Source organism: Grus americana, chromosome 2 (genome assembly GCF_028858705.1).
Source record: "Grus americana isolate bGruAme1 chromosome 2, bGruAme1.mat, whole genome shotgun sequence".
Lineage (NCBI taxonomy): Eukaryota > Metazoa > Chordata > Aves > Gruiformes > Gruidae > Grus > Grus americana.
This window is the reverse complement of record NC_072853.1, coordinates 39,805,167-39,819,708: the sequence shown is the minus strand read 5'-3', so window position 1 is coordinate 39,819,708 and position 14,542 is coordinate 39,805,167. Positions and strand designations below refer to the sequence as shown.

The 14,542-nt window shown below is 38.4% G+C and overlaps 1 protein-coding gene across 3 annotated transcripts in view; it reads left to right on the top strand.

The window, feature by feature from the left end:
* NKAIN3 (sodium/potassium transporting ATPase interacting 3) overlaps positions 1–14,542 on the top strand; it is a 379,080-nt gene that overhangs the window by 349,791 nt on the left and 14,747 nt on the right. For all 3 annotated transcript variants that reach the window (XM_054818647.1, XM_054818646.1, XM_054818648.1), the window contains exon 5: positions 2,552–2,612. In XM_054818647.1, the coding sequence (XP_054674622.1) occupies positions 2,552–2,612 (61 nt within the window). The remainder of the gene's footprint in view (positions 1–2,551; positions 2,613–14,542) is intronic.

Genomic DNA, 14,542 nt, shown 5'->3' with positions numbered 1-14,542 from the left:
ACATGTGTGAGAAATTTGCTGGAAGCCCTTGTGGGTAGATGTTTTATATAATGTGCATGGATATGGAGTACACATGTACATATAAAGAAGGAATTGCATTTATAAAAGTAAAGTTAATTTAATACATAATATTAATAAGAAGAAAAAAACAAAGAAATACACAACTGGAAACTGGTAAATAATTCTAAAGATATGATCTTCCTTCACAAACATTTAACTCATGAGCTGTACTACAACTCATTTTTATCTTACTCATTATTTACTCAGCAGTTTTACTCTTCAAAATATTTCAGTCATGTTTAGGGAAAAGAAACAAACCCAAGTGACTTACGCAGTCAAATTGCACAACATGAATGCCGAACAGGAAATACTGTAAATAAACAGGTGACGTTTTCTCATAAAAAGCCACCTGTTTTTGTGGTATTTGTGAGGTGCTAATGCAATAACTATTTAATCCATATGTAATGTTCAGATGGCACAAGCAATACACTTCACTGGGATTGGGTTTTGATCCCTTGGAAGCCTTTATATCATATTGCTTCAGTTGTCATGCCTGAAAGGTTCTCTAAACTGAGAAGTTTAGGGAAAAAATGTGCTTAGTCTGTCAAGGAGTCTGTAAGCCAGTGCTGATCCTGGAGGTGCAGGGCAGCAGAACCACAAGATCCCATTTTCGTTAATAGCAGGAGGCTGGATTCCTCTCACCCGCCCGCACAGTCTGCAGCAGGTAGACGCAGGCTCGCAGAGAGGCAGCCAGCCCCGCCGTGGCTCTGGGTCCCATCCAGGCACCATGACACCGGGCACAGCGGGGCTTAGTAACTCAAGCACAACTTGGTCCTAGCTGTCTCCAGCAAGTGCATCCTCCAGAGCTGATTTGCATTTACTTGGCTCAGAGCATCAGTACAACTAAGCGGTGTCCACTTGGTAGAGGTTGTGGCAATATGGCCCCAGTAAATTGGACCCAAAAAAAGCCAGGGAAGCTGCTGATACTGCAGCCCACTCAGAGAAAGAGGAAAGGTGGATTAAACTCACTTTCCCAAAACACCAGTGAAGCGAGTGCCCTGGGGAGGAAGCTCCAACAGGACTGTGCCGCAGCATGGAGACAGCTCTCATTCACAAGTAACTCGGCGTTAGTCTACTGTAGCTTAATTCTCCACAGGGAAGATTAATCCCTTGGAGGAGGATTAAGCTACAGTGAACTAAGGCCACTTTATTTCTGAATGGGAAAGGCCACACAGGGATTTAATGTACTTTATCTTATGTGCATTGATTTCACAGCTTTAGTTAATTCATCTTAACTTCCCTGAATTCCCTTGTGTGGACAAGCTTTTTGTCTGCAGAGAGACTCTTGGAGCTGCTTGTAAAGCTCCTCGTGCAGCCCAACCAGAAAGCAGGTTGGAATGATTTCTGTGCCTCTGAAGGAGCTTATACCTGTCTAGATATTATTAAATTACCTCTTTCTGAGACGGTTGATCCGTGACACCCTTAGAAGAACTATTTTAATTAGATTTTTTGAATGGACCAGAGAAAAAGGAGTTTTCTTAAAACTAATCTCTGGGTTATTTTAGAAATCTCTCATGAACAGTCTTTTCAAGGCTTTCAGATAGCACGAATTGTGTACAGCTGCACAAACAATATTTTCTCAAGCATGGACATGTCTGGGCAGTGCAGTTTAATAGGTTTCCTTGCCCAGTGGGATTTATTTCTTCTTTGGTGGTGGTCATAAGAAAATATTTTGTCTATATGGAAAGCAAACGAGAGGAGTTTCTAATCCCTGATCCTAAAGATCTTAATCCCTTCCTCTTGCTGGCACAAATGCCACAGATCTGGGTTGAGGAGGATGTTTTTGTGGGAGCTGCTGTTAAAATAATGACATGATTTTGCTGGTGGTGTCCTTTGGGCAAATGAGTCTGCTCATTCCTTGCATAGTTAATGTGATTTACTGATAGGCTGTTCTGATAAGGTGTTTCCTGACACTGATGAATCCTAACCCAGCTTTATTGTTTAGCTACATCATGACATTTCACATATCAAATTAAACTTTTGCCAAGCATTTCTTCACTGGGACACTTTATGCAACACAAAAAGACATCTCCTGTGGATTCCATACAAATTTTACTATGACTTAATTCTGTAGCAGTCAATAAATATTTTAGCTTTTTAATAAGTAATTAGTTGCTTAGGGGGCCCACATTCACGTGGACAAAGGCATGTGAGAACAGAGGTACTGAACAAACAAACGAAAATAAATGATAGCTGAACATCAAAGTCCAAGTGTTTTCCACCAGCATTACTCAATAGTAGTGTTCATCAATACTCACCTCAACGGGGCTAGGAAAAAAAATTAAAATATAATACAACATGAACAAAAGAAAGAAAGTCTCTTTAATGTAGCTGTTTGTGACCACTTGCACTGAAATTTACATATAAATACAGGAAATGGAAGCAAATATTTTCTAAATATAGAGGTGATACCTGTATTTATAGAGCATTGCACTAAAAGCTTAGGTGTTCAATGTGTTCTGATGATTGCTTTTCCTCTTCTTTCATGCAGCTGATTGGATTTGTGTATGCCTGTTACGTGATCAGTATTTTCATGGAGGAGGAGGACAGCTGTAAGTACTGATACACACCTCTCCATCTCTGGAGCCACAGCACCTGGGGTGAGACTTAGTCTTGCATTAACTACCAAGGTGAAGAACAAAGTTTGAAAAATGGCAGAATCTGGCCTTCATGTACACAACCGATTTTGCTCAGACACACGCTTATTTAGGTACTACCACCTTATTTAGGTGTCAGGATTGTACTTACTAAACTTCTTCATAGGTGTCTGTGAACCACTTGCATGAGCCAGTCACACTGCTGAAAATCACGTGATCCATGCTTCGTATATATATATATTTATATGTCTTTATGTATGTACATTTATATTTGAATCAAAGGTCCTAAAGACATTTAGTCTTTTTTTTTTTAAATTACAACTTTATCAGCACTAAAGTTAATAGAGGTGACAGATCAAGCCATTTACAGTGTGCAATATCACTCTGATGAATAATTAGATACATTTGTTCAACACTTATAACTACCTAGACAATGCATCTAAAATGCTGACCCCATGTTCTTAACCTGCCTTTATCAATAAAACCCTTAAATACATACTCATATTGTTCAAAAAGTTTGAAAATGTGCGCACCTTTGAAAAAGTATTTCTCTAAAGTCATTACATGGGCATTGGAAAAATGAATATGCTGAACATTTTGGTAGGATTCTTTGTGAAAAGAGATTGTGAGAATTGCCTAAAGAGGTCACCATACCCACATGACTAGCACAGCGAATGGTTAGTGAGTATGGAACAAATATTGGATGAGCAAAGAGGAGCAAATACAAGAACAAGCCTATTTAAAAAACAGACAACGTGTGGTCCTGTCAGTTACTTCCTCTCATACATGAGGAGTTAAGCAGTAAAATATCTACCTCTAGGGGAAAAAAAAAAAAATAAAGAACACATGCCAATACCATTTTATAGCTATAGGATAAATAATACACATCTAAATATTTATTCATAAACTTTTATTCATAAATCTTAAGATAGTTGTTTTCTTTCTTCACAGAATAGCACTAGTGGGTGAAATGAATACAGTAGAAAAAATTAATTCAGTTTGTAGGAAAGCATTTGATAATATCTGGAAAATCTTATTGAAAACATAATTCAAGTAATTCATGGCTGTGATGGAAAAGCAGACTTTTTGATTGAAAACAGTGTGAAGGACCATAAACAAAATAAAAATTTTGTTTGCTACAAACTGTACAGTGTTTGGTTCTCCATCATAATGCAACAGACATTAATGTCAAATCTGTTTTAACAGTTTCATTTAGATTTCTAATAGGAAGAAATAGATCAAAAAGATTCTTGGGTAAAACTGAGCGGGAAGGAGTTATAAGCGTGTTGTGCACGCAGCGTACTGTGAAAAGGCACAAGGAGCCTGGGCAAAGACCCATGCTGTAAAGGAGAAATACCAAAACCCAGAGAAGCAACGTGAAATGTAAAAGCCCAGGCAACTCTCCCTTGGAAAGCTAGGAATTGCCAGTTAGCCAGGAACCGGTACCACCGGGTAACAGCGGAGGATAGCACGTCAGCGAGACAGACGTATAATTTGGGATGTAGAAACAGAGTCTTTGGTGAGTGAAATCCAGAGACAACTGTCCTTTCCGTACGGCTGCAGTGAGTCATGATGGTAGCTAGGGCTTCATACGGATATCTGGAAACTTCGTTTATGAGACAATTACTAACACAATTCCTGGAACAGGGAGGCTTCATTAAATGATTAGGAAGGTTGGCAGACTGATAAGGAAGGCACAAACTAGAGTGCCTTTAAAAGAGTAGTAGTGGGTGTACATGCACACCCACACGCAAACACAGTTATATATGTACGTGGGAAGACCAGCTCTTCACTTTTTACAGAAGTATGCTGTATTATTGTTGGGTTTGTTTAGTCCTTTACAGTGTGCTTCACGCATCCATGTTTTATGCATGTGCGGAAGAAAGGCAAAACTCCCACCGAAGAATACAACATGTTCTTGGAAAATGCAGTCACCTGCTAAAGAGCGTATGCGGTTTATACTCAGGGCCTCACAAAAGGGTTATTGTCATGTTAATGACCTTGTTCACTTCAGAAGAGTCAGGGCAATGCCTGTCTTTGGCATCTGAGTCCTGATCCACTCTCCTCTGACTGCGAGCCCACCCTTTGAGAGTTTCATGCCATATGACACCAATGGAAATTTAAATCACCAAGAATGGAGAACAGCTGACATACATTAACCAGTAAAACACATCAAGTGCTAAGGTGATCCAGTATGTAAAATCAACCCAGTGCCCATTCCCCACAAAGGAATTGGGTATTTGCATTTAATTTCTTGTCTTCCAGAACTGCCAGTGGCAATTTGGCATTTTGTTACGTACAAGTGAAAATCATCTTGCTCATCTTGAAAAGTACAGTGTGATTTAGCTCTATGTCCTTCGTTAGGAACAGGGAAGTTTCCCATCCTTATTTGTACCTTTACATATAATCTTCTAGATTTTTGTGTGAATAGATATTTTATTTTTTTTAGTTAGCGGAGGATGATCTCGGTCAGAGTGCGAGATGTACTGGAAGCGGAGCAAAGAAACAGAATAGATACAGCTAGGAGATTTTACAACCAGTGGAGGAAAATAATTTGTCTGGTTTGTTACTTCTTCCTTTTTTTCCTTTTAAAATGCTGAATCCAATCAAAAGCAACTGAATAGTGCTTCACTATCTCACTTTGTGCTAATTTGTGTCTTAATGCCTATTTGTGTTTTAGAGTCCTCCGTGCTTACAGATAAATACATTGAAGACAAATGTTAACTCATTTGTAGCAATCCTACAGATAAGTTTTAAAGGAAGAAACATCTGTGCAAGGCACAGTGGGAAAATGGTTTGGTTAGGTAATTAGCTGAGAAGAACAGGACTTATTCTGGAAAAATTCACATCGTTAACTTGCAGCATAATGAGCAAAAATTTACTTAAGAGAGAAGTACAGCGGTGCTTCAGAACAGTCAGGTTAAAAATAGACAGTGATCACATTAGGATAAAAGTCCAAGAAACTGCAACGAAAGAGCATGCAGCAGATACTTTTCTTAGGTAGATGCAGCTGTTCTATCACATTTTTGCAGTAGTTTGGTCAGAATAAATCCTCAGCCATCTGAGGTCAAAGCCTCCCTAATTAAATATACTCTGCAATATTCAGTGCATCAAGTTAAACCCAGTTCTTGGCCTGAAACCCGTCAGGCAGACTTAAAAATTAATAATAGCTGCCTGTTTAGCCTCTGTGCAGTGCTTAAATGGATTTTGAGCCTGACATTTTGGCTGATGGACACTTTTCTGAACAGTAATAATGCTTGAGGAAACATTTATTTCCAGCTATTGCTCACCTTACCTATGTTTCAGACTGTAGTTAACTTTTACTTCGAAGGAAGATGATAGCAGGTCAAAAGGAATGAAAAAGAAGACATGTAAAAGGCACACTGCTGTAGTGGGGTTAATACCTTCCATCATTCATCCTAATGAAAAAGTCTTTTTATATCTCTTCCCTTCATTTTTTCATTTCTTTCTTTGTAGATCTATCAATCTATATAAGCCCTTTTGAAGGAACAGAATATGTGAAATCTGTAATCATAAAAGCCTGTCACTATCCTGTTTGTGAATCATTTTCTCCTAAAAATGAACTCAGAAGCTTGTTGCTACATTGTCAGAGGTAGTGAATGGTTTTAATAAAGCAGAGTCTGGAGACTAGGCAAAATACATTGTTAAAATCATTATTAAATTTCTAAATAGTTTCTGGACTTTCTTTCAGAAACAGTTGATAGCGGTATTGCTGCTAAATACTAGTTCATAAATATGACACTGACACATGTCAGCAGTGATAATGCTGTATCGTATGTGAATTTGGGGAGCGGAAGCTGACTTGTGTACAAATGGCATTTTGTTTAATAAACAAAAAAAAAAGATTTTTTTTTTTGGTCTCTTCCCTATACCAGTTGTATTCAGAGCTCAGCTGTACTTTCAGAAGAGAAGATGAATCTATTTTGAAAAAGGAAGAGTTTCTCCGTACTGTGGTATCAATAGGAACCTCCATATGCCATCATTAGACAAATATTTAGTAAAGCAAGACACATTATTACCATCATTGAAAAACTACTACATTACCTTATCTGACATATGGCAATACATTTATACACACCATTGAGCATCTGTTGGCAGCAGTCAAACAAGAGAGAAAGAATTCTTTCTTCACATTTAATTTAATATTTGTAGTTACACAGTAGGTCCAGCAGGGATAAATTTAATATACATATGCTAATTTTTTGCAAAAGGAATGAAGAACTAGCAACAGATTCATATATGTTTGTATGTGTGATTACCTTTATGTATAAAAATACAAGCTTCCTTAACTAAGCAGTTTTGGGGAACCCACCACTAATATCTTTACATCAATTGCAATTTCCCATCTGGCTGAGTGCATTTACCTTCTAGAAAAGAGAATTTTTATCATAAAATGGTTAATATAAAAGATGACCAAGAAGGAGGATCTACTACACTTCTGTCGGGCATTACAAAAATCGAACATCCCCAGGCAACGACTATCCTAAATTACCTCACTGAAAATGAGGACTTATGAAACTTTCCAAACAGTATTCAGCAGCGCAGATCATCACTGATGATGATTAGCACTCACCACTCTCACCTTTAGGCCATAATGACTTGAGATACTGGAACAAAATGTGTCGTTGCTGATCAATGGATGAAGATGCTTGACACAGATTTTTAAAATATTAAGTTTTACCGCCTGGCACTGAAACAGCACTATAGCTGCCAGGTTGACAGCACTGTCCTGGCTTTGGCATTTTTGTAAAATGACAGTGACTATCAGTATTTTTGGAAGGTTTGAAAAGCAATTTGCATCTTCTTGTTCATCTGGACAAGCAACCCAAACGCCCAGAATTTTGATATACTAGTTTTGGTAAAACAACAGAATCAGTTGTTTTCACCAGTCATAGACTGTAGGTATCGCTAGGCACAGAACTGTAATGGAACCATAACCAAAATGTATTCCATAAGTGTTCATCCAACTGAACAATTTTCTGAAAATAAACAAATGTGGACTCTTGCAGAGATGAAGAGTTTAACATAGCTGTCCTCACGCGTGGTCTGTGACATCTGGAAAGCCAGGGAGCCCAGCTAACGCTGTAAAACATCTGGCTGATGACAGGCGTTCCTGCTGCTCCTTGCACTGAGGTGCTGCCCACGTTTCAGGGAGGCTGGTGCCGGGCAGCGACTCGTTCCCTGCCAGCAGCTGCTCCCATCGCCTTGCAGATGCCCACCATGAACTGCAGGAGAGGTTGAATTACCATCAGAAACAGCACCAGGAGTATCCATGGGCCTCCATCAGTTCAGCTGTGGCCCAGGCCAATCCCACCAAACACTTAATGGAGACAGATGTCAAGTTACAGTTTCTGCAGACTTTAGCAGTCTGTCCAGCTGGAGTTTGTTGAATAGATGCAGACTGACCTATTTGCTATCCTACTTATAACTGAGTCCACTTTCTCTCATACTGGAAACATAAAGGATAAACCTGTTATTCTAACAACATCGTATGGTCTTACAGTCCCATTGGTGTCCTCCTATTTATCATTAGCCTTAATGTGTGAATTAACCGAAAACGCATCTCACTGCTACACTAAACTAACGCAATGAATACTGAAAGAAGAAATTGAGCAGGGATGTTATAATATATAAATTACCACTACATATTATTTCAATTTTTTTTTTTTTTTTACATTAAGCTATCATACATTGCCTGAGCAAGCATTCGTTCTGGTTCTTATGGAAACGTGTGTACACACATTTGTGTGCATACAAATGCACACAACCAAGGTAAAATGCCTGAGGTGGTGTAAAGTAAAAGCAGTTAAACAATATAAATACTAAATACTAGAAAAAATCTTGACCCTAGGTAAGTCAGTGGCAAAAAATTTGCGGTGGAAGCATGATTCGCCCTTTTTTTTTTTCTGCTTAAAAACCATAGCTGAATAATACGTCACAGGAAAGCAACTCAAAAAAAAAAAAAAAAAAAAGTACCCATGCCACCTTCTGCTTTTACATTCCCCTAGCAAAATGTACAAAATAGTCTTAATTTCCAGTTGTAATCTCCATGGACTGTTGTAGAACACCTTCTTCTAGCTAAGAGATTGTCTTTAAATAATAGATAGTGCACAATATACAAAAAGGGAAGTCATGTCTCCGTAGTATTTCTAGCAGCAACAGAAATTATCTGCCTGAAAGTACCACACATTTGATGCGCAATGCAACGTGTAAGGTTTATCCAGATAGGGTGCAGGCAAAGCATGAGAAAATGGCATCATCTAAATGACATGTGTAAACTAATTCCAGTTTTTCATTCATAGAGCATAGCTTACTATAAGGTGTGACTCAAGTAACTTGAAGAAACGCCCCTTGAGTTTCTATACCACTTGAGTAAAATATTTTAGTCTATCTTCAGCAAAGAACTCGTTTCTTACTGTAGGGTTGCCTCAAATTTCCCCTTCCTGTACCGGTTTAATTATGACTTTAATCTCGGACTGACGTGTCTGGCAGTAGGTATGAAGATAACCGTCAAGATGCCATTTCCATGCAAGCCAGCAGCTCATTTATTTTTCATTAAGGAAAAGGGTAAATCACTCAAGTTATGAGTCCTCCAGTGCCTTCCCACAATTCCTCCCATAGGCACAAGATGGAAATTTTTTCCTGAAATTCAGTAGGAAAGAACCACCTCAATCACTTTAGCATGAAGAATTATTGTTGGCTGTTCCCCAGAACGTTGGTAAATGGTAGCAGTAGTAGTGAACACACAGTACAGCTTTGCAATGTTCCTGCGTGGGTGAAAAAAAGCCGAGTACCCAGAGCCAGCTGCCTGGTGCTACAGATAGCGCAGCAGACAATACATACTCTCCTCTACCTCATGCGTCAAAATGATACTTGAGTTGTAGTTCTGTACTCATTCTTTTTTTGTACAAAGTTGAGGGAGAGTTTAGGAGTGTAAGATCTAATTATTTTTTTTAAGATGTCTTTTATACCAGTGAATTGTGTGAGCTTTCAGATACCGAAAGGTACAGAACCGCAATCACTAGCTTCCATCCACGATTTTGGATTCTGACTGTAGAAATATGCACATATATATATATATATACACACATATAATGGTTTAAATGGGACTTCAGGAGTACAGGTGAAGTATTTAGAAATATCTGCATGGAAAGCAAAATATTTTTATGTATTATTTGCAGAAAGTACTAACAGTTCTCTGAACAGAGAAATGTGTCAGAACAGTATTATGTCATGTATTGGATAATTTTTACCTCTTTGGATAAATACATACATATACATGTATATATGTGTGTAGATAGATATGTATATGCATATGGATGGATATATATATGTATATATGTATATATACATATTTTGTTTCAAACATAGAAAGGTACAGACTCCCCTTAGCTTTGAATTGATTTTCAGACTGATAACTAGAAAGGAGAGTTTTTAAAGGCTAGTGCACTACTACCTCATAAATTTCTGGTTTGCAAATATAATTAATGTTAAGGATTTTTGCCATTGATTCCGAATATTACTTGCCATATCCTCTCTCTCTCTATATATATACAATCACATGTAAATACATAAAAGATAACTTAAAATAGGAATATAATTATAATAATATAATTTTCCTTAAACTGGGGATCATACCTTCTGTTAAGATTTTTTGTTTACTTCTGTAATAAATATTATTCTTATTAAAATGGAAACATTATTCTGATTAGAGGGCATATATTGTTTACCGAGTGTTCCTTGACATTTCTTAGGTCCATGTATTGCTTCCCCACTCGCAAATACTCAGCATGCCCTTTTTTTAACCAGCTGATTTGATTCAAGCTTCTACTTAGCTAATTTAATATTGATTTTGTTTTAGTCTCCACCTTCCACCTCCATGGCCTTTCTGTTTAAATTAAATCTGCTTTTAAATGGATGTTATCCCAACCCCCAGTTGCCAGCACCTTCGCCTTTTCACTTAAATTGCATCTATTGTTAAATCAATCTTACTCCAGTATCCAGCATCCCTCTCCTGAGCTTTCCACTTGACATCACATACAGGTCTAAGTGGTGCCCATTCCTGTCCCTACCTTCCACCCAGCTTCTCCATTAAAATGAAATCTCTTTATAAATCCATTTTCCACTTCCACTACCAACGTTCTTACTTTTTCATTTCTAAATGGCAACAGCTTTGTGTCTGTTTTAATTTGTGGAGCTTGAAAAGAAACTTTTCAGACTCCCACTGTTCTGCGTAAATGCCATCTCCCCCAAGTCTTAACTTTCATGCAGACAGGTTATCCTAATTTCTGGGCCTCGGATTAAGTAATATCCATTTCATCGTTATTGTTACTTGAGTGGTAATTTCCCAGTTAGCACATCGCACCTAAGAGCTCTGCCTTGCAATAACTGCTGCCCTTGGTGTGGGAAGCGTAAGCCTGGAGCGAGTGGTGTGCCCGTGTGATGAGGTGGTGCACTGAGCCACGGAGGGTACAGGGTTAGTCAGGCTCTGCACTGGCAGGGAGCGGGCCATAAATTATCTTGGTTATATGCTGATAAGGAATCTGTGGATTCAGTGAGTTGAACAGTTACAATTGAGACAAATATTCCCAAGGCTTCCTGTTATATGTACCTCAACGTGTCTGACACATTCCACAGACTCGTCGATGAGTTAGCAGTTTAGGTGGCCAGAGCTCTCAATGCCTTTTTCTTTATGCCCATGTCTGGTCTGAGACACTGACGGTGAGGTTTCATTTTAGAAGAAAGAAATGTCCTTCCTTTTTCCTTATAGACAATAGCCTAAAAAATGAAAGCAGATCCACGCAGGCTAGCTGAGCTGAGACTGCCACTGAATTTTCCTGAAGCTGAGATTTATTCACAACTCCTTTCTAACATACTAAGCTTTGAAATATAGCACTAAAAAAGCCAAAGCTAATAATTTCTTGTTTTAAGGGAGTATCCTTGATAAACACCATACAATATGGGTGCCATTGTATGTAATGGAACCCAGTGTATGTAATCATACATTATAGCCCTGGAGACTACTCAAACAACTGCTTTGCAAAGGAGTTATTGTATAAATTCAAAAAGAGATAGCTAACAGCACAAGTCAGTGAAGTGCATTGAGCCAAGCCATAAATTTCAGGTCAGAGTCAGGTAATTTTGGAAGATCGTTTTATTTGGTAATGTATACTTTCTCAAAATGGGGCCAAATCAAAAAACTCAAATAAGAATTAACTATCCATAGTTTTACCCATCTTTGAAAATCTCAGCTCTAAATCTCATAAATTTAAAGGCAACCATCATGTTCCACCAAGAAAAGTTGTCAATTTTGTTTGGAAAAGGAAGGGATAACCATGTTGATTATTGATAGCAAGAGAAAGACCCAAGCAAATAAAGTATCACAAGGATTTCTTAGAAGAACCACAGTCAAAAAACAAGAGAAAGGAGAAGATATTAAAATATTAAAACTGATTTAAGGGGGTTTTTTGCTAAACTTTTTTTTTTTTATCCTGTTGAATTTTTACTGTAACCTATTCTTTAGTTCTTTTTACAGTGTCTCTGATGTCATCACACCTTCAAGCCTTCATAAAATAACCTTTCTGAATTCCTCCTATTCGTAAACCTGGACTTCTTGTCTATATGCTGTACTTTTCAAATTTTCTAGTTGTACTATTTCAATAGCCCTAATGACTTCAGGATATGAAGAAGCTAGATTTGTATCAAGAGATGTTATTTTACTAAATTGGGTGATATAGCTGATATAGTTTTCCAGTTGGGCCAGCTGGTCAAATAAAATACATTATCTCTTCCTAAACCCCCTATTTTTCAAAAAGTCTACGTTATATTTATTTTACTTACTGTCTGTAGCTGATGTGCTTTATTAGCTCTATATCATAACAAATCTTTCTCCTACCAGTACCCTGCAATCTGGGTCACAGCTGGACTCACTTTAAACTTAATTTGACATTCTTTTGGCTTGAATCAGTAAATATACAGTTGTAGTTCTTTAGCAGAAATTTAGTCTCAGTACATCTGTGTTTTCCTCAATATTACAGGTTAGGTGCAGCAAAACCAAGTAATGCTCTGTGACTCTCACCATTTATATGATGACTCTTATTCCTTGGCATTGATTCCTACTTGTTTTCTTTTCCTCCTTAATCATGACAATGTGTTATTTTGGAGGACTTAAATTCAAGAGTTACAAGGTTTTCATAAAAGTGTAGTTTTACTTCATCTTTCTTCAGTGAGAGGATTTTTTATGGATGAGGTCAGTATTGCATTATCTTTCCTTATCATCAGTAGATTGATTCACTGCTGGCTTCAAATGAGTATTAATCCTGTTACAGACTCTATTCTTCTTCTACACATTCATCTTTCTCCTAGTATGAAATGATACCAACTTTCTAACAATTTCAACCATTTTCCTAGCTATCACATTTGCTGACACACGTGATATTTCTTTTTTCATTCCATCATATATGAGAAGACCACTGGCCATTTTAAGCTCCAATTTTATAATGTTCTATTTTCAAAGCTGAGAATGTAGTTATATGTCCTGGGTTTTGGTTGGGATAGAGTTAATTTTCACAAGAAGCTTGAAGGGGACACAGCCAGGAAAGCTGACCCAAACTAGCCAAAGGGGTATTCCATACCATATGACATCATGCTCAGCATATAAAGGAGGTTGGTGGGGGAGGAGGGGCAACTACTTGGGGAAGGGCTGGGCATCAGGTCGGGTGAGCAAGTTGCATTGTGTACCACCTGCTTTGTATATTCTAAGTACTGTTGTTGTTATTTTCCTCTTCCTTTGCTGTCCTATTAAACTGTCCTTATCCCAACCCACAAATTTTACCTTTTTCTTCCAATTATCCCCCCCATCCCAACGGGGAGCGAAGGGGGAGGTGAGTGAGTGGCCGGTAGTGCTTAGCTGCTGGTTGGGTCTAAACCATGACATCATATTATATTTATTTTGGGGTTTTGAGGAGCTAAGTTGAGTTGGTGACAGAGATGGTAATGCCAAAAAGAAATATTAAGAGATCAGCAAGACAACTTGAAGGTAAAGATAAAGCAGGACAAAAGTAGTAACAATATGAGGTGCAATAGGTTTCTCCATTTGCAGAGAAACACTCACAGACGTGTACTCATTGCTGCACTTGGTAGTAGTAGACTTAGCAGATACATCCACAGTGGCTCCAAAATAGCGGATGATCAGATATTCTGGGGCAGACTGAGTGTACCATAAAAGGACTTAATAGTGCATTTACTGGGGCTAGAGAAGGCTGACATGACGCTGATCAACAGAGGGGTTATGTTGCTGGCTTCCCCATCTTGAAAAACTAAAGGCAAGAATGAACAGAAGATTAGAGCTCACTGATTTGTGCTCATCCACAGAGGTTAAAGATTGAAATGAGAAGATTGAGAATCTAGAGATCACAGGAATTTATCCACTTCTGTTTCTGATCTGTAGACTGGAATTCAGAGAAGGCACAGTAGGAGCACAGGCTTACCCGCTGGCTAGTCAAAGAGGGAGAATGTGGGATTTTCTGCTGGGATGAGGAGATGAAGGCTCCAGCAGTGCTGAAGGCAGCATTGTCTACTTAGCAGAGAAGAGAGGGTAGTTTGGTGTTTAAAGAGGCTGAAACCCTGGAAGATGTGTGGTAGAAAGCATTGGGGTCTGCCTCCTCAAGGACTGAAGCAGACCACCACTAAGTACGGTGTAGCTGTGAGCAGGATTTGCAGAGGAGGGAATGTGTACAATGCCCCACACCAGGGAGCAAATGTCATGCAATGAAGCAGAATTTCTACACAGGATGTCACTGATGGTCATGGGGGCAAAGGCAGGATGATAAATGAGAAGCAGGATGTGGAAATGGAAATTGCCT